Genomic DNA, 17,687 nt, shown 5'->3' on the forward strand with positions numbered 1-17,687 from the left:
TGGAGGCGCTTGGTTCATTGAAGCAAGAAAACACCAACAAATGATGGCGTGGAATGTGACTGGTGGTCATGACTCAAAGCGATGTCTCGGAACAAGAACGAACAATGATGTGTTCAAAATAAATCTAGTTTACCGCCTTTTATCCAATTATTCATTCTTTTGTTCTCTGTTCCCAAAGATTCTTACTCCATTCTAAGACCATGATGATAAAGAAAATACATGACATAACATATCTACAGACTACAGCAAGGTAGACAACGTATTCAATTTAGTACACTCACATGATGCTTTGTTCTATGCAGTTCGCTCCGCTCCCGGTGTCTAATTCTTTTTTATTCCTGCATGTCTTGCATTCTGCTGCGCTGGCTGTGCTCCAAATGTCTCCAATTGCAACCCTCCCAGCCACCTGGTGTCTTAGACTGACGACACTTTCTTCTTCCGTGGCCATTAACTCGACCTCGGTCTTCATTAGTTAGTTAGTTACATACATACAAAACACAAACCCAGAAAAACCTGCTCCTAAGACATCATTAATTCCGTCCCTCCCCCTCCTAAAAGAGTCCACAAAGGACCACCTTTATGTGCGGTTGCAGTCTCCAAGTGCTCACTCTTTATCGCCATGTCTCTCTTTTTGCAAACTCTGTCGGCCAATTGCAAATGCAAACATGCTTAGAGCCACTTCAGCTTGGCAATATGATCCGCTTTCTTTTTGCTTGCTTTGACAAATCCCAAAGCCCTCAGCTCAGCCAGAGCACGGTAGAACATGACCAGCGATTTGCGTTCGTCAGTCTCCTCGTCGCCGACCAGCGCAGAAAATGCAGTCCATAGATCTGCCACATTAATCAGACTTCCTGTCTCCGTGTATAGACGATATAAGAGTGCAGTGGCCGGCAACGTTGCGGGGACCTCTCCGTCACCTGGTTTGCAGCATGAGCAGGACAGGTAGTCGTGCGGTCTTGTAAGGCCACGCTCTAGGACGGCCCTCGGTCGAGGCACAAACACATCCCGCGATGGGGCCCGAGAATCGTACAGCCAGCTTTCCGACGACAAAAGGGAACCGGGCCTCAAAGCCTGGACGTGCTTAACAAGTAACGCAGTAACATCGTCAATGATCTGAGTAAGTTGCTTGTCCTCATCTGTAAGTGCTGCTGAATCGTGGCTCAGTTGAACTCTTTGTGCAATAACAGTGGTTCGCGCAACTTTGCCCTGGCCACTGTACTTACTTCGCAGAGTGATGCCCTGCTTTTGTGCTTTTGAATGCAGCGGCTCCAGGTTTGCGAGTTGTTTTAATAGCGCATTCCGGAAATCAACATCTGTTTGTTTGGTTGCTGGGCCGAGTAGCAGGTCAACGTCTCCATCTCGCAGGATTGCTACCATCTTGCCAAGTAGAGCCAGCAGCTCATTGACATCCATACGTCGTACCGATTCGATAGCCCTTGAGTTATCTGTTATTGAAACACCATCCTCCAAAGCATCAACATAAGCTTTGGAAAACTCGATATCTTGTGCTTCTGCCTCCTTGACAATGAGCAACGCTCGCAGGAAGTCTTCGATACGCTCTTGGCGTTCAGTGAGGCTATTTTGAACTTGCAAAGCCAGGAATTCGTTGTCTTCGAGCAAATCTTTGGCATACTGCACGTTATCCAAGACCCCGGTTTCCACAGCCCTTTCCACAGTTTCTTTGAAAGAGTCTGTGTGTCGAATTGCTTCGATGTGCTCTGCTTGGAAAGATGGGGCATGCGAAAGAACACTGAGAGGGTTTGCGTAGAAGTGACACATATAAGCGTACTGTTGCTCTTAGTAAAAGTTTTCTGCTTGTTTCAATTCTGCAGAACGTACCTTTAATGACATTGCAAAGGTCTGGATACCTGAGACTTGGTTATGTTGACGATCTAGCATGCTATAAAGAAGCGACGTTCCCACCAATACAGGGGCATCTGACGCTGCCACGGCTGCTTTGAAGACGGTCTCAAGAATGGCCGAGGTTTGGATAACGTCGAACTGTGCTCCATAGATCTGCTGGCATGCAGCCTTAAGCAACCTGGCTTGGAGGAGCTCGACTGATGTGGCGATACCAAAGAGCAAAGTAAAGGGGATACGTGGGCGCCATGAGCTTCAACAGTTAGTAGGCTAGAGGTGGCTTCTAGAATGGATAACATACTTGAAGAGAATGATCAATTCGGACAACAGACTGCTGTCAAAACCTTCACTGTCTTGAAATGCGACAAAAACATGCTCGCAGTTCTGAAATTTGATGAATGCGTGCAGTGCTTCAAGATCATAGTCAAGATACCTTCGGCCCTGTAACGCATGAGCATGAGAACTACATACCAAGCAAGGCGACTTACCTCACGACCGTCTCCAACTTGGAGATCATCGTCTTCATCGTCAGAAGCCTTGGCTGTGACATCCCGAATGATCTTCTTCAACGCTGCCTTGAGAGTTAATGCCTCGGAAGACCTCAGGCCAACAAACTTGCTTGGTGTTGTTTGTTGAAGTGTCTCTGATAGTTGTTGAAAGAGAAGGTCCTGTGAAGCAATGTTGGGTCCGGTAATGATGAAAGCTGAAGGGATCCTATCCCCACTGTACGAGAATTAGGGGTTGCCTGCAAGCGAAATGGTTTCTGGGGATGGGCTCTTACGAGTCTGTTACTGCATCTTTAACAAAATCGCTGACATCGTGCAGAGTTTCGAGGTTTGAGTTTTTAAGAATTCCCTGGTTTGTGTGAGAGTCGTTTCTTGGGTATGAATATGAATCTCATTCACCCACCTCAATGCGTTCATCAACCTTTGTCCAGCTCTCCTGAAATAGGGACTCCCTTAGCTGGACAAACTCATGCTTCTCGGCACCGTTGAGCAAAGGCACAAAAGGCGATGAGTCTTCAGATGTCTGGGCTTGTTTTGATACTCTTCTGCGCTTAGTAGACTTCTTCTGTGTCCCATCGTCTTCAGGGTCAAAAATATAGGCGACCTGTCTGTTGCATTAGCGAAAACGGTCAATGAATATCGGAGCAGAGTTATCTGTCACCTGGTGATCCTCTTGGCTATAGGCTTCTTGTTTAGCTTCTTCGCGTGCCATGATTGAATCCTTCACAACAAAAAGAATGACAGTATTCTGGAGATGAAGTTCATCAAGCTCGGGTTGATGTTGAAGGTCAACGCGTTTTCAGACGGTAGGCGCGTCTAGTGACACTGTAATTCGCACTGTATCCTAACGACCGCTAATATCTGGCTACTCTCACTCTCCCATGTACACATACCAACGAATATGTAGTTCCATTAGAACAATTAGAAAAGGCAATCACGTACGGCCATTTCTTGAATATGTAAATTTCATCCTCCAGTACATCTAGTTCTTTGCCCATTCATCATCTGTATGCTGTTGTTCGCCATATCCACGTTTCATACGCCTCCTCTCAAAACTATATCATCCTCGAGCTTCACACCCCTTCCCTGTCCGTTCCTGTACCAAATGACCTGGATTGAGCTCTTCCTGTCCTTTGGTTCAAGAAAACCTATAAAAGACGAGTCTCCGAGTCTCAGCATCCTCAGTTTTCCCCGTTTGTACACCCCCTGAAAGATGTTTCCTGCCCCCATTCCTGCCGGGCTTATTACGACTCCGGTGAGTCGCGGCGGACTCTGCCACCGACTTGGCAGATATTCATACAGATAGCGAAAAGACGCGATGAAGTCACTTTTACCACAGTTGAAAAGATAAACCCGTAAGAAAAGGTAAAAAAAGAGACGGAAAATACCAGAATTGGTAGACCATAACCTTGACGCCGTGAAAGAATTTGTTCTAAACCACCATGAGCCGCACGAGACCTTAATTATCCTAAGCTGCGGTTTCAACAGGCTCAGGGGGGGCGGCAGTCTTTATCTCTGTTAGCTAGCTTCATATTCATGTGTCAAAGTCATCACTTACATCGTCCTTCTTCTCCTCAGAAGCCGAGGCTTGTGGTGTCTCCTCGATCTTCTCCTCTTCCGACTTATCGGCCTCATCAGGCTTCTCAGCCTTGGGCTCAGAAGCCTTTGGGGTATCCGACTTGGGCTCTTCGCTGGTCTTCTTGCCACTGTCGTCGTTCTTATCTTCCGGCTTAGCTTCCGACTTGCCGTTCACACCGTTGGTGGACTCGGCAGCAGGCGCTGTGGGCTCGGCAGTCAGGAGCTTATTCCACTTGTCCAAAAGAACTTGCGAACGGTCCTTGAAGTGGAATTCCTCCTCCCGTGGAATTGACTCCAGCTTGAGCATGGCCTTAAGAACCTTGTTGATCTTGGTCCCGCGGATGATAGACACCTCCAAGTCCTTCAAATTCTCCAACATAGTAACGTATTCAGACATTTGCTCCATCTCTGACTCCTGGGGTTGTTGATCCCTGGTGAGGAGACCTCGCTGAAGCTTGTGGCGTAGGTAGAGGACCTCTTTCTGCTTCACTATTAGCACTGTTTAATACTATCGGGCGATAAAATGCGCTTACCTCCTTGTGGTGTCGTCGCTCTTCAGGGGTCATCTTAGCCTTCTTGCTACTCTCAGTCTTCTTATCAGCAGACTTCTTGACCTTGACTTTAGTTTTGGCCGCAGAATCTTCTTTGGTCTTGGGAGTGCCGTTGGCAGCCTTGGGCGTCGAGGTGTTGAGCTTAATCTTTGGCTTCTTAACCGAATCGGTCTTTTGTGGTGTCTAAGATTCGTAGTTAGCATCTTGATTCCAGGCAGACATGCGGGGGTCGTGCTCACGCTCACGTCATCCTCAGCCTTGCGCTTCTTCGACTTTGACTTCTCCGCTGTGGTATCATCGATGTCCTCCATATCGACATCTTCGTCGGAGGCCTTGGCCTTGCCCTTCTTAGATTTCTTGGGTGTTGCGGCAGCTTGCTGCTTAGCAATCAGTTCGTCTTGGAATTGCTTGAGCATATCCTTATAGGTATCGAGATCATTGTGTTCGGATGCGCGTGTGAAAGCCTCTTTGAGATCCTTGCGCATCTTCTCAGTGATGGTTTCCAGAGCCTTCTCAGGCGTGAGTTCTGTCAGGAGACTATTGGGCACCCAGCCACTGTAGTCGAGTCAGAGAGAGTCTGTTACCCGAATGGGGAGAAACTTACAATTCGTTTGTGTGGAGATACATGACAGGAAATGTTCTATCGTTGACACGTTTGCCACCATCGGCATAGGCCTCTGTGTAGGTGCCATCAGGCCGTGCTGCAGCTACCGGACGGCTATCAACCAGAGCTTGAGGCAGCATTGATTCATCGCAAATGATGGCGGGCCAAGCGGGGAATCCCTTAAGCTTGACTAAGAAGTGGTCTCCTGGCTTGGCATCCAGATGCGTGACAAGACGCGCCTTGGAGGCCTTCTTGCTCAGACTCTTGCGGGTGTTGCCACCAGTCGACTTGCGTCGATTATTCTTGCCCTTTGACGAGGGAGTCTCAGTGGCGGCATTTTCAGTCGCTGTCTCGCCGTCAACTGATGGGGCCGAGTTTTCTGTCTTGGTCTCCCCGGCAGCCGGGGTCTCGGTCGCGTCCTTCATTTCAACGTCGGCACTCTCGTCAGCGGTCTTTGAGGCTTCGGTCGCGCCTGTGTTTTCGGCGGGCTTCTCTGAGCTTCCGGCTTCCTTGTTTTCTGGTTGCGCAATGTGGTCAGCATGAGTCTGACGAAGGGAAGAACGCGCCCGTGCCATGATGCACGCGAGAGATCAGGGCGCGATTTGAAGAGCAATGCGGCCAGCTGCGCAATAGATGCCAGATATACCGTGAACATGACTTACCCTCAGCGGCCTTTGTCTCCTCCTTGTTTGCTTCGCCATCGGCCTTCACGGCGTCGTCTCCGTTTGATGACGGCTCCACAGTTTTCTCAGTAGCAGGAGCTTCCTGCGCGTCGGTGGCAGGAGCCTCAACCTCGGGCTTCTCTGCAACCTGATCGGCCATTATGCAAATAGTAATGATATTTCGCTGGTGACTGTACGCAGCACCTAGGGATGTAATTCCAGCTTGCAAAAGATAGGCGAACGCGTGTCGGAAGGCGTATCGCGCGCGTCAATGGAGCGCAAGATTCGTATCGCGATGAAGGTTTGTTAATGAAATTGTTGCGCAATTGATGGAAGGAAGGCGCTTCGTCAAGATGCTGGGGTGTTGGGGGTGACGAAAGAAAAAACGCTGGTGCGAGTTGCCGGGCTGGGCCTGAGCAAGGGAAGCACTTTCAAACGTCACCAGAGGATGTACGGTCACGTGATGCGTATATGGGCAGGCGGCGTCATCAGCAATCCGACCCCAACCCCAGGTTCTTGCCTTCTCACACACGACACCAAAGGCCAAGCGCGTAGCTAACGCTGATTCGACGCCCAGGTATACGAGACCAACGGGGGACGCGTTCTTAGCCCATTTTCATAGCATCTTCACTGTTTCCTCCCTGATAAAGTCACGTCGTAGGCTTGCCAGTCACTAGACGCGTTTGGCGTTGTGAACACCCATATCAACCTTTCACGCCTCTATAACTCGTGTCGCACCATCAAACATCCGCACAACTCAGCTTGTATCGGCATAACTCCCCTTAAAGAGCACATCTCAGTCACATGCTATAACTCAAGTCATCGCCCTAGTTGATAAATTCGCATATTAAACCCTAAATTCGCATTCGTAGTTATGTAGTAGTGTACAAAGCCGTCGCTGGCCATCGCCGTGGTGGTTGGAGTAAGCCATGGGCTTTTACTCCTCGTCTTCGTCCGAATCCTCCTCCTCGTCCACATCCATACCTTCGGCCGCCGTGACCGAGAACTCCCGCTCTTGATCAACTCCAACATAGCTGTCGCTCATCAGGAACAGCTTCAGATCATGCTCACCTGGTGATGGCACCGTGTACTCAAGACGGACATTCAGCTCCCGTCCGATTGTCACTCGTTTGATGGCCAACAGGCTCTTGGTCTTCTCTTCACCAACAACCAACCACCAATTCTCCATCTTCTTGGAGGGATAGAATGGTGCGTGTACGGTAGAGTCATAATCACCGTCTTCCTCCTCCAGGTTGCGAGCAATCTTGATGTTCAGGTACGCGGGTTCACCAGCTCTAATCTCGTCCTCTTCCAGAACCTCATGCTCAAGCTCAAGATCGGGGTATTTATCGTTTGTGAAGTTGGCTGCCTGTGCCAATTGGTTTTGAGACAGACCCAGTCGCTTAACGAGCTTGTTGTAATCAGCGTTCTCGTCCGGATTCATGGCCTCCATGAAATCAAAGATGTCCTTGATTCTGTGGTGGTTGTTAGTTGAAGCTTCAATCTGTAAATCACACCCCGGTACATACCCAAATTCGTTAGCCACCTTGACAACTTCCGGAGAGAAGTGAGGAATCTGTTTGAGAGGGCTATCACGGTCCCACATTGCTTGAACGATCATTTGCGACATCTCCATGGCGCTCATGGCGTTCAGGTGTCCGTCTGAAGATAGAATATCAACCATGGCGCTAAGGAGGCTCAGAACCTTGGTTAGTAGAACCTCCTGATCCTTCGCCAAGTCGATCGGCAGCTGCATGCGTGAAAAGTGAGCCTGGAGTAGAACGAAAGACTTGAAGTGAGGTGAGTCGTAAACTGCTTCGGACATCTTGACAGGAACCCGATCGTAAATGCGTCGCAACAGACCATCCTCGTGACGTCGGATCTGGATCGTCTCGAATTCGGTGGCCGAAGTAACAATCTCCATAATACCTTTGAGCTTTGTACGGGCGCCCAATGAAAGCAGGAAGGTCTGCATGGTAATGTAGGAAATGTTGTAGTAAGCAGCGATCATGGCGGCGTTCTGGGGAGCCACAGATCCGTCGTCCTCATCGAAGTCAATGATCTTAGACTCGCCAAGCTCGCGCAGAGTTGTCTCAACCAAGTCGGACATGTAGTTGCTCAGGCCCTCGTGTGTTGTGCTGGTCAGACTGTAGTAGCTGGGGTTGGCGAGCAGTCTTCGGTAGAAGTAGGTAAAGGTAGTCCAGTTGATCGCGTCATCACCGGACTCGATCATCTTGGTGCTGATCTCCGTCACAAAAACGTCGTGCAAGTAGTTGTGGAGATGAGACTCAACAGGCAGCGCCTCGTTGAGGAACTTCTTGTAGTACTCGCGCTTCACTTGAGGCAGCATGAGGACACCACGGCCACGACCATCCTTCGATGGGCGGAGGGCCTTACCAAACATGTGAAGCACCTCACTGAGTGGGTAGTCAACATATCGGTGCTCTCGGCCCTCGAAATATTGTGTACCCATGACAATGACAAGATGAGCAGTGCTGTTGAGCTCCCAGCAAACGTCTCGAGACGCGACAAGGACCTGAATAGCACCATTATCATAAAGATGCTTAACAATACGCTTGTCGCTCTGGCTGAGAGCTTCGTGGTAGTAGCCAACACCGTGAGAGAGTGCCTCGGCAAGGGCCTCCTCATTAATGCGATCAAGCAGAGGTTGCATCTGCTCCACCTCGGCATGAAGGAAACGGTCCTCGTCATCGTCGGCGAATGCTGCGGCCAAGAGATCTCGAGTAGTTGCACGAGTCTGTTTGCGGCTGGGTACAAAGATCATAGCGGGCTTGTCAGAAGACATTTGTGTAATAGCCAAATATGTGGGTTTGGCCATTGCAAGCATAAGGGAAGGGAAGTGAGGGTTGGTAAACGACTGAAGGTGAAGTTCGAGTGGTACTGGTCGGACATGAGGGCTGAAGTTATAGATGTCATGCTTCTTCGCATCAATCCATTCACCGATGTCTCGGGCGTTCGCCAGGGAAACGCTCAGGGCGACGATTCGTAGGGGCAATTCAGTTTGAGTACGGATATAGTGCATACGAGAGACAATAGTCTCGTACACATAGCCCTGAGCACCGCCGAGTAAGTGGACTTCATCAGCGATGAAAAGCTCCACGGTCTGGACATTCTTGCGTCGCTTCCATTGCCTAGACAGTACATCCCACTGGGTGGGTGTCGCCAGGATCAAGTCACCCTTCTCCAAGAGCTTGAGATCGGTCGCTGTCTCACCAGTAAGCTTTACAATCTCCTTGCCGCCATTGAGGGAACCAAGCCTCTTCTGCCAGTCTTGGAGACGAGAGTCGACAAGTTCTTGGAAGGGAGCAATGTATACCGCTCGGCCAACATCCCCCTTGGTCCAGTGCCTTAGAAGAGCAAACTCAGCACACACAGTCTTGCCACTGCCTGTGGGGGCTCCGATAAAGACGTTCTGGTCTGTCTTGTAGAGCGAGTTGAAAGTTTGTGTCTGGATCCTGTTGAATTGCTTCCACGAAGGATAGAGATTGACGTAGTCTTGCACCTTGAGAGCGGCAACAGGGAGGGGCTGAAGCTCGAGAAGCTCGGTGTGAGGGGGGAACTTCTCAGGCAAGATCAGCTTATGGAAAGGAACAGGAAGTCTGGTCTCGGCATGCATCCATCGGTCGGAAACAACCGAGACGAAATAATTAGGAGGCATTGGGTCGGTGATAGGAACTGTAAAGTCAACGATATGCTCGTTTTGCTCCGACTCAGCATATTCCTTGCGCAGCAAGAAGGTGTCGTGATAGAGGATATCTTCACCATCACAGTCCTCGACCAAGATCCAGAAACTTTCAGCAGCACCATGGATAGAATCATCCCATTCAAAGTTAGGGGTGATGCTGAGCTCAACACGCAACATAGATCTAGTCATGGGTTGGACCTGAGCTTGGACTTCAACTCGAGGGAACTTGGACACTAGACCGCAGACAGTTCGGCCAGCTCGGGGTAGACCAAGGAGCTCACCCATGCGTGGGGGATCAAGGTCAAAATAGCTGCTCCAAGACACATCAATCTTCTCAGCCTTCTGGACAACATCTCTAGGGCAAGAGGGAAATTGGCGCAGAGGAGACATCGTAGGCCACATGCGCTTCTCTGCCATTTTACAAAGGTCCAATGCAGTCTTGGCAACAGATGCCCAGCCCTTCTTCAAGGCAATCTCAAAGATAGCACGCAGGATACGGCCAGCCGATTGTGTGACGTATACCATGTCAGCCATCAAGGCCAAGCCATCAAGCTTGAGGCGTGAGATATATGCTTGCAACAGCACATTAATCTTGGCATGAGGCTCCTCGATACTCTCCTTGACAGGGATTGGCACTCTACCTAATAGCTTCGCCAACTCGAGTTTTTCGTCCTGTCGCACTGGAATGTACTTGAACTCAGCACTGAGAGCAAAGACGCGGAAGAGCTCGATAGTAGTAATGGAAGGCTGAATGAGGTTGTTGTAGGTCTCCATAGACCCGAAGGTGATATAGTAGTGAGAAGCGATGCGACCAAGCTCAGTGGATTGTAGCTTGCCTGTCTTCTCGTCATACTTAACAAGGTTCGACTTGCGCAGAACCGTAGCTGCTGAATGAATGAGATCAACTCGTTTCTGCTCAAGAGCCTCATCATCCTCATATTCTGCTCCAACCTGATAAAGACCAGGGGAGCGAAGCATTCTGACAAACAGATATGTATAGCCCAGCCATTCGACACCCTCGTCGCGGGTCCTGACGTTTCCAAGTACAACCTCAGCATTCAGATTATCCACCAACTTGCTCACAAATTGACTTTCAATTGGAAGTTGTTGGTTCAGAAGCGATAGGTAATACTGCATTTCACTCTGAGTTGTGATGATGATACCTTCACCATACGTGTCATATTGGGGTCGACCGGCACGTCCAAGCATCTGAAGAACATCCTGGGGGCTTAGTTCGACCCAGCTACCCTTCTCAGGGGAGTAAACTTGGGTTCCCTTGATGATGACTGTGTGGGCAGGCAAGTTCACACCCCAGGCCAGTGTAGCAGTACACACCAAAACTTGGATAGCACCACGGGCGAAGAGGTCCTCGACATCTGTCCTGTCAACTCTGCTCATACCAGCATGGTGAATACCGAAGCCGTAAGGAAGAATATCTTTCAAGTCCTGGTCGGTTGCCTGAGAAGATGCTTCTTCGAGGACCTCGCGGCTACCAGCATCGTGACGAAGGATTTGGTGAATTGTGTCTGACTCAACAGCCTTGTCTCGAATGTAGCGGGCAGTCTTTGCAGTCTCCTTTCGTGAATGCACAAAGATAAGCATCTGGTTGCGGTTTGTGCCTACATGCTCGATGACCTTGTTGTAACAGACATCGTTCATAGTCTTCAACTGCTTAATGGCTTTTCGGTCAGTGACACCAATGAACTCCTGTCGCAGAGGGCAAGGTCTGTAAGAGCTGTCGAAATGGAAGAGGCCCTTGTTCGTGTCAACTCGCAAGAAGCTTGCAACATCTTTGTAGTTAGGGAGGGTAGCAGATAGACCAAGGATTCGGACTGGCTCGCCAGTCTGCTCAGTCTTGCGGATAGTTCGGCTGACAATGCTCTCCAGCACAGGACCACGGTCATCATGCAGCAGATGGATTTCGTCAATGATGATAAGGCGTACAAGATTGGTGTATGTCAGGTCATTAGACTTTCTGGTAATGACATCCCACTTTTCAGGCGTAGTAACGATGATCTGGGTCTCGGCGATTTGTTGCTTAGTGAGTTGGCGATCACCCGTCAACTCAGCAACCCTGATGCCGTACGGCTCAAGTCTGTTGCCCAAGTTACCGACCTGTTCCTGGACAAGAGCCTTTAGAGGAGCGATACAGACGATCTTGAAAGCATCAAGGTCAATATCGCCAGTCTCAGGGTTACGGTGCTTTCCAATCTCTCGAAGAATCGTGAGCATACCAACGTTGGTCTTTCCACTACCAGTGGGAGCACAAACAAGCATGTTTCCGTCGTCGTTGAATGCCGAAGGATAACACTTTGACTGGATCTTGTTCAGCGATTGATTCTTGCTGAAGGGGTTTCGCGCCCACTCAGGCATATCAGTAATGGGCATCGTGACATCACCAGGTTCGTTGCGTTTCTTGGGTGTTGGGATGTGAATTTCCTCATAACCCTTGAAAGTCCTCTTTGTTGAGCCTTCTGGTAGGCGGACCTTGGGGTTTGTCATGAGATGGTTACCCTGGTCGAAAACCAAGTTATCAAGGTTAATGAGTTTTCGGGGCTGAAGTCCGCCAACGAGTTGGCCTTCGGCGCGTTCAGTCTTGGGTGCTTCGGCTGTAAAAGAGGCCGGGACATCAATATCCATCTTGATGTCCATCTTGCCCTTCTTGCCGTCGTTGACACTCTTGCCCTTAAGCTCGTCCAGAATCCATTGTAGTCCTTCTGAAACCATCTCTCGCTCCACGTCGGCGTGTTCCTCGGGGGTCTCGGTCCGTGCCAGTTTTGTGAGCCAGAAGACCTTTTCCCTGTTCTCGACCAGCTTTCGAACCAGCTCGTGGTGATTGTAGTCGAACAGGTCCATCAGGTCGTTCTCAACATCACCAAGAGACTTCTCCTCACCATCCTCGCCAGGTTCACCCGATAGGATTTGAAGTGCAGCCCTTGTCTTGTCGGTCTGTTCGTGGGCATCTGGGTAAAGAGTTCCAATTTCACGCCTTAACCAGAAAGCATCGATATCCCGGGCCGGTACGCTGTGCTTCTCTTTTTCGTCCTGTTTTCCTCCTGAAGGCGCAGAGTCGAGAATCATCTCGTCACCGACATCGGCAACAGCATCATCTTCCTTGCCCTCAGCATTCTCATCCTTCTCTTCCTCATCCTCTTCCTCGTCGGATGACTCGTCACGGACCTCATTGACTAAGCCACCCTCCTCATCGTCCTCGTCTTCGTCGAAAGCAACTGCAACACCCTGGCGCTCATCTATTTCAGCATCGTCGCCGTCGGCGCCTCCCATAGCAGCGTCCTCGTCGTCATCCTGGGCATCATAATCTGTGATCTTCTTACCGAGATTCACAAGCTCGTTGAACTGCTTTGGATTTAACGTCACGCCAAGAATATCGTCGACTTCTCGCTTCTTATCCAAGTCCTTCAAGTCATCGTCCTTCAAATACTCCAAAACAGCATCGGCCGCACTGCGCACAACCTCGTGTGGTACGTCGCCAAGGTTGTTGGCTACTATGGTGATAATTAAGTCGAAAGTCGCCTGTGTCGCAGCGGTTCGCGGTCGGTATGTGATGCCTTCCACGAGAAGATCATTGTTGCCGAGGACTCCTGTTGATTGAGGCGCTTCGGCCTTTCGTCGTTTTTGCTCCCGCGCTAGGATATCTTCGCCTTCTCTTAGACTACCTCGCTCGATGTCGGGCATGCCAGGCTGCTTCTTTGATTTCGGCGCGTCGTCGCGTGCGACTCGAGCACCCATATCTCGAATACTCAAGCGTCCAGCCAGCGACTCTGGGTCACCAGTAGTCTCATCGGTTCGTCTCGTGACGAAACGACGGTCGGCCTGGAGAACCAGGTTCGACATGGCCGAGTACTTGTACTGCGACACATCGCGATTTGCGTCGGACATGGTGGCTAGATTAATTAGGTAGATATGAAGGTTGTTGTTGTTGGAGAACGTCGATGTTCTCGACAAAAACCCGGGGCGTTAGATTATTAAATGACCATGAGTTTGCCACCAACCGCGACTGTGGTGATTATATAGCGGTTGACTGGATGCTTGGGGTTTTGCAATTGATGCGCAGGCGTTGAAAGATTGTATGGAGTCGTCACTGAATTGGAGAGTTCAAGTCGCGATCGTAAATTTCAGATCGCAGCCTAGGAGTATAATGCACTAGCCCCAATACGGTTAAAGACATTTAGAGCTTTCCTCGCGTTTGTGGCGCAGTTTGGGTGCATAAATGATATGTGGCTGGAGCTTCAGGCTCTTGTTTCTATTAACAAGCAATTGTTGGACTCTATAAGAGACCGTTCCAACAAGAAGTCTCAGTTGATATTCATCAGAATCTCCCATCTTCGTCATGAACTTTGTCTGTATTTGCGTCGCCAATTTGAAAGTCGACCGACACTAGCCACACTTCGAATATCGTCTAAGCAGCCCATGTAGTTCGTTTATTTACTTACTCCTTTCCAATAAGACCGTAGCAACAGGCCGTGAATCAGTGAACACTTCACCGCCAAAATACGAACCAAAATGACGAATCCTTCACAGACGATTGAAACGTTTCAGAAAACCCTTGGTCCGTTTATTAAACCACGAGAGCAAGTCAATTACATTCGACGAGTTTTGGCACTTCATCTAGGCTCATGCTCTCACGATGGCCCAGTCAAGCAACCTGTGTCTTTGGCGGATGCAACTCACGACGTAACTCCTGACCCTAGCTCAAAAGGATTCTACAGAGAGTACATCGAGGCTTTGAAAGCCAATGTTGATGCACGTCGAAAGTATGAAGATGCTGCGCAATCAAATCTCGCTTCATCGTCTTCAAACCAAAACTCTTCGTCCAGCAACGAGCTCCTAGAAGAGCGGTTAGCACTTTTAAAACTTCAAGCTAAGCAAAGCCGTCTTTCGGCTGTTCAGGGTCACCTTGACTCGCTCATGCAGAAGCCAGCTGCTGCACCTGAATACCTAGACCCCGAAGATGTTTTCCACGACGCTGCGAGTCTACCCAAAGTCCCAAAGGAGGTAGTGAACAGTCTCGTTGCACAACAAAGCGTCAAAAAGACCGACTTGACGGAGCAAGTTGCCCAGCTCGAAAAGACTGTCTTGAGAGCAAAGCTTCTTTTGAAGCGGGAGGAGCAACTACTTCGCGAGACCAGAGCCAATGCCCAGGGCTTACCGGATGTAGTGAGCAATGGCATCAGACTACATGCTCTGAATACAACACGAAATGAACTGATCAACTGGATCGAGACTGAGTTGAGCAAAGCATCAGGCGATGAGGAAGGGGGTGAGGAGAGTGGTTCCAAGAGCCATGCTCAAGCAACTACGGATCAAGCCACGATAAACGAGCAACTCGGCACGATAAAGGAGAAATACGCCAAATACCTTTCAAATAGGCGATCTCTTCTGTCCTCTGTTGGCGAAAAGTTCGATTCGTCAGCAGTTCCGGTCCTGGCTCCGTCCACAACCAAGCACCAAGCAGAGGAAACAGAAACTGCATCCAGCACATACCTTCTAACACCATACATTGAGACTCTGCTTGCTCTGTCAAAGAAGCAGAGAGCAATGATCACACAGAAGGCTCACGTGAACACAATTCTTGGCAAGGAAATCAAGGATAACTGTCAATCACTTGGTCATCTGGAAGAAGAAAGCCTATTCCTCTCGTCTCACTCCTCTACACCGGCTACTCGACGCAGATCTGTTTTAGGGGAGTTCCTCCCCCCTGGTGAAAGGTCAGGTCTGACTGGAAAGGTTCAACATTGGGTTCTTGCTGCCGACTCGGCCAAGATCGCAACCCTTGAGAACGTGGCGGAGCAAATTGAAGGCGGTCAGCTTGCCTTGGAAAATTCTATGCAGACATTGCAAGAGATCGATCATCTTCTGGGCCAGGTCGACGAGGAGAAAGAGGAAGAGGCTCAAGCCGATACGACGGAAGATGATGTCTGGTTGGAAGCAGGTCCCAAGTCTCCAAGTAAGACGAGGAAGCACACGGAAAAGGGCAATGCGGGGCAACCAAAGGATGCCTGGTCTGGTTTGCATGGCAACCTTGGATTAATTGGCCAGGAGGACGCGGTATAGGACTACCATAAAACAATGTCAAGTACAATAAATGTCTGGTAGTATAGAACCAGTTTAAACGCCCATCCATATCTAACCACAACTCCATTCCTCATTGCTGAGATACAATCCTACATATGAGGTCGAAGAACTTATTTCTTCGCCATGATGGCTGATATCCTCACAGACAGGTCGAGAACTGAAAGATGCTCATCGGCTCCGTCTACTAATCGTTTATCAACCTCTGAAAAGATTAGAACGATCTTGTTCTTCTGCACATCAGGAATTGTGCCATCATATATCAAAGTTTGATAGAGCTGCAACGTGTAAGCGAATATTTGGTTAAAGAGGATGTGGTCGACTTACCTGGCCCACAACTTGTCCTGCGCTCCAGCCATCTGCAACCAGCTTCTCGATAACATCAGAAATAGCCTGATACGGTGACCCCGAGCTCTTTGGGCGTATTGCGCTGACAAGATCGTGGATGGTGCTTTCCGGGATGACACCGGCAATGTCCTCGACGATCTTAACAGTGACTGCCTGCTTGTCCACATCCATCGCTTCGTCACCCTCTCCGTCCTTGTCGGGGGCACTGGCGCCTACCAGTCGAGCAGCACTTTGTAGGTATGTAATTGCTTTTCGAAGATCACCTTCGCTGCACTTGATGAGAGCCTCAACGGCGCCGTCTTCAAGCGACACGCCTTCCTTCTCTGCAATCTCCTCGAGTCGCTTCTTGGCATTGCTCTGGTCCAGACTCTTGAATCGGAACTTGCTGCATCGACTGGCAAGCGGATCGATGATTCGAGTGACATAGTTGCAAATCAAGCAAAAGCGTGTGATCTTGCTGTACGTTTCCATAGTTCGTCGTAGTGCACTCTGGGCATCTTGTGTCATGGAATCGGCCTCGTCGAGGATGATGATCTTGAACGGAGGGCAAGGGTATTTATCTTTGTAGCCAGGGGCCGGGTTGGTCAATTGCATTCGCGCAAAGTTCTTGACCTTTTCTCGGACGATGGAAATACCACGCTCATCGGAGGCGTTGAGCTCGAGGACTCTCGACTTGATCATTTCGGGACCGTAGAGCTCTTTTGCCAGCGCCAGGACGGTTGAGGTTTTTCCTGTACCCGGAGGGCCGTAGAATAGCATGTGGGGGAGCTACGAGAATCAGTATTGAAGCGTCTCGGTGTTCGGGGGTAGGATAATCGCACGTTGGAGGACTGAAGGGTCCTTTGGAGTACGTCGACGGTATGATCTTGAGCGGTGACATCGCTGAGGGTCTTTGGTCGGCTATAGACAGACAGTGAGTTTTGCGTTCCGGATTCTGTTTTGAGCAAATACATACTATTTTTCGACCCAGGGTTGCGTTCGAGTATTGGTAGGCTTGTCCTGTTTCTGGTCGGCGTTGCCATTGGCGGCAGCGGCAGCCTTTCTGGCTTTAAGATCGAAAAAGCTCGCCATTTTAGCTTAGTATGCGCCTCGTGTTTCTGTGTGTATGTGGTCGGCTATGCAGGTGGTGATGGACGTTAACTCAACGTCGTTGTATGGTAATCACTAAATCGCCGAGATGCATTGATGCGGAAGCTCGAGAAAATCAATTAACGCGTCAAGCTACGCGTAGCGCATCTCTAATGGCAACCGCTAGGTAGCAGCGACATGTGCCCCACCTTCCAAGCTAGCGGCTCCCGGGTAGGCTTCTGTCAAGACATCAAGACATCAAGACATCCATGAGAACATCCATCACGAATTAGATGATAGGGAAGGTTTCTCTGTCATCGATGCTACAATGAATCCATATGATATGATCACTTGATATTTGCTTGAGCCATTTTGTGGTTTAAATTCAAATCATACTTCGCTTCCTGTCCTACTCACTTTGCAAGCGACCTATATCTAAATGCACCTTATAGCATGTGCACATGCAAGGACAACAAATCAACGGTGGAAGCAACAGAGCTTCAAACGTCAAAAGAGTACATATGTAATCTCATTCGTACAAAGGAGAAACAAAAACATAACAGAATCATCAACAGTTGCAGCCGTGAATGGCTGGTACATCCAATTTCAATATAGCTGGGTTGTAGTTGTAGTATAAGGTCAGTAGTCAGAATGTCACAAACTGTTTGTAACAACAAATATCTGGACTATTTCCATACTCAAATCAATATC

At 49.4% G+C, this 17,687-nt stretch overlaps 5 protein-coding genes across 5 annotated transcripts; 1 reads left to right on the forward strand and 4 right to left on the reverse strand.

Annotated features, from left to right (window-relative positions):
• Nucleotides 1-572: 572 nt before the first annotated feature.
• Nucleotides 573-3,132, reverse strand: B0J16DRAFT_22416 (origin recognition complex subunit 3 N-terminus-domain-containing protein). The gene is made up of 7 exons (XM_046123014.1): nt 3,028-3,132; nt 2,770-2,970; nt 2,642-2,715; nt 2,349-2,583; nt 2,162-2,301; nt 1,840-2,113; nt 573-1,788 (listed from the first exon to the last, which is right to left on the reverse strand). Exons 1-7 carry the CDS (start codon nt 3,076-3,078, stop codon nt 670-672), a joined length of 2,094 nt encoding a protein of 697 aa, XP_045989208.1. The 5' UTR covers nt 3,079-3,132; the 3' UTR covers nt 573-669.
• Nucleotides 3,133-3,705: 573 nt separating this feature from the next.
• Nucleotides 3,706-6,157, reverse strand: B0J16DRAFT_22436 (uncharacterized protein). Its single transcript, XM_046123015.1, has 6 exons — nt 5,762-6,157; nt 5,100-5,616; nt 4,735-5,050; nt 4,478-4,678; nt 3,925-4,425; nt 3,706-3,873 (listed from the first exon to the last, which is right to left on the reverse strand). Exons 1-6 carry the CDS (start codon nt 5,919-5,921, stop codon nt 3,835-3,837), a joined length of 1,734 nt encoding a protein of 577 aa, XP_045989209.1. The 5' UTR covers nt 5,922-6,157; the 3' UTR covers nt 3,706-3,834.
• A 374-nt stretch (nt 6,158-6,531) lies between these two features.
• B0J16DRAFT_409182 (Sec63 Brl domain-containing protein) lies at nt 6,532-13,566 on the reverse strand. Its single transcript, XM_046133074.1, has 2 exons — nt 7,291-13,566; nt 6,532-7,236 (listed from the first exon to the last, which is right to left on the reverse strand). Exons 1-2 carry the CDS (start codon nt 13,365-13,367, stop codon nt 6,699-6,701), a joined length of 6,615 nt encoding a protein of 2,204 aa, XP_045989210.1. The 5' UTR covers nt 13,368-13,566; the 3' UTR covers nt 6,532-6,698.
• Nucleotides 13,567-13,763: 197 nt separating this feature from the next.
• Nucleotides 13,764-15,607, forward strand: B0J16DRAFT_22460 (uncharacterized protein). The gene has a single exon (XM_046123017.1). It carries the CDS (start codon nt 13,992-13,994, stop codon nt 15,540-15,542), a length of 1,551 nt encoding a protein of 516 aa, XP_045989211.1. The 5' UTR covers nt 13,764-13,991; the 3' UTR covers nt 15,543-15,607.
• On the reverse strand, nt 15,608-17,104 carry B0J16DRAFT_22459 (P-loop containing nucleoside triphosphate hydrolase protein). Its single transcript, XM_046123016.1, has 4 exons — nt 16,864-17,104; nt 16,730-16,808; nt 15,888-16,676; nt 15,608-15,838 (listed from the first exon to the last, which is right to left on the reverse strand). Exons 1-4 carry the CDS (start codon nt 16,977-16,979, stop codon nt 15,674-15,676), a joined length of 1,149 nt encoding a protein of 382 aa, XP_045989212.1. The 5' UTR covers nt 16,980-17,104; the 3' UTR covers nt 15,608-15,673.
• Between the last annotated feature and the right edge of the window lie 583 nt (nt 17,105-17,687).

Source organism: Fusarium flagelliforme (genome assembly GCF_020744385.1).
Source record: "Fusarium flagelliforme strain FIESC 12 MPI-CAGE-AA-0113 chromosome Unknown B0J16scaffold_1, whole genome shotgun sequence".
NCBI classification, from domain to species: domain Eukaryota; kingdom Fungi; phylum Ascomycota; class Sordariomycetes; order Hypocreales; family Nectriaceae; genus Fusarium; species Fusarium flagelliforme.

Bases quoted from the DNA above. Each gene is read 5' to 3' on its own strand.
- B0J16DRAFT_409182 (XM_046133074.1), bottom strand. From the start codon at position 13,367: ATGTCCGACGCAAATCGCGATGTGTCGCAGTACAAGTACTCGGCCATG. The intron at 7,237-7,290 runs GTATGTACCGGG...CAACCACCACAG, and splicing joins AAGGTGGCTAACGAATTTGG to AATCAAGGACATCTTTGATT.
- B0J16DRAFT_22459 (XM_046123016.1), bottom strand. From the start codon at position 16,979: ATGGCGAGCTTTTTCGATCTTAAAGCCAGAAAGGCTGCCGCTGCCGCC. The intron at 16,809-16,863 runs GTATGTATTTGC...GTCTGTCTATAG, and splicing joins CAACCCTGGGTCGAAAAATA to CCGACCAAAGACCCTCAGCG. The intron at 15,839-15,887 runs GTAAGTCGACCA...TACACGTTGCAG, and splicing joins CAGGACAAGTTGTGGGCCAG to CTCTATCAAACTTTGATATA.
- B0J16DRAFT_22436 (XM_046123015.1), bottom strand. From the start codon at position 5,921: ATGGCCGATCAGGTTGCAGAGAAGCCCGAGGTTGAGGCTCCTGCCACC. The intron at 5,051-5,099 runs GTAAGTTTCTCC...ACTCGACTACAG, and splicing joins TATCTCCACACAAACGAATT to TGGCTGGGTGCCCAATAGTC. The intron at 4,679-4,734 runs GTGAGCACGACC...TACGAATCTTAG, and splicing joins AGGCTGAGGATGACGTGAGC to ACACCACAAAAGACCGATTC.
- B0J16DRAFT_22416 (XM_046123014.1), bottom strand. From the start codon at position 3,078: ATGGCACGCGAAGAAGCTAAACAAGAAGCCTATAGCCAAGAGGATCAC. The intron at 2,716-2,769 runs GTGGGTGAATGA...CACACAAACCAG, and splicing joins AGGTTGATGAACGCATTGAG to GGAATTCTTAAAAACTCAAA. The intron at 1,789-1,839 runs GTACGTTCTGCA...TAAGAGCAACAG, and splicing joins CCTTTGCAATGTCATTAAAG to TACGCTTATATGTGTCACTT.
- B0J16DRAFT_22460 (XM_046123017.1), top strand. From the start codon at position 13,992: ATGACGAATCCTTCACAGACGATTGAAACGTTTCAGAAAACCCTTGGT.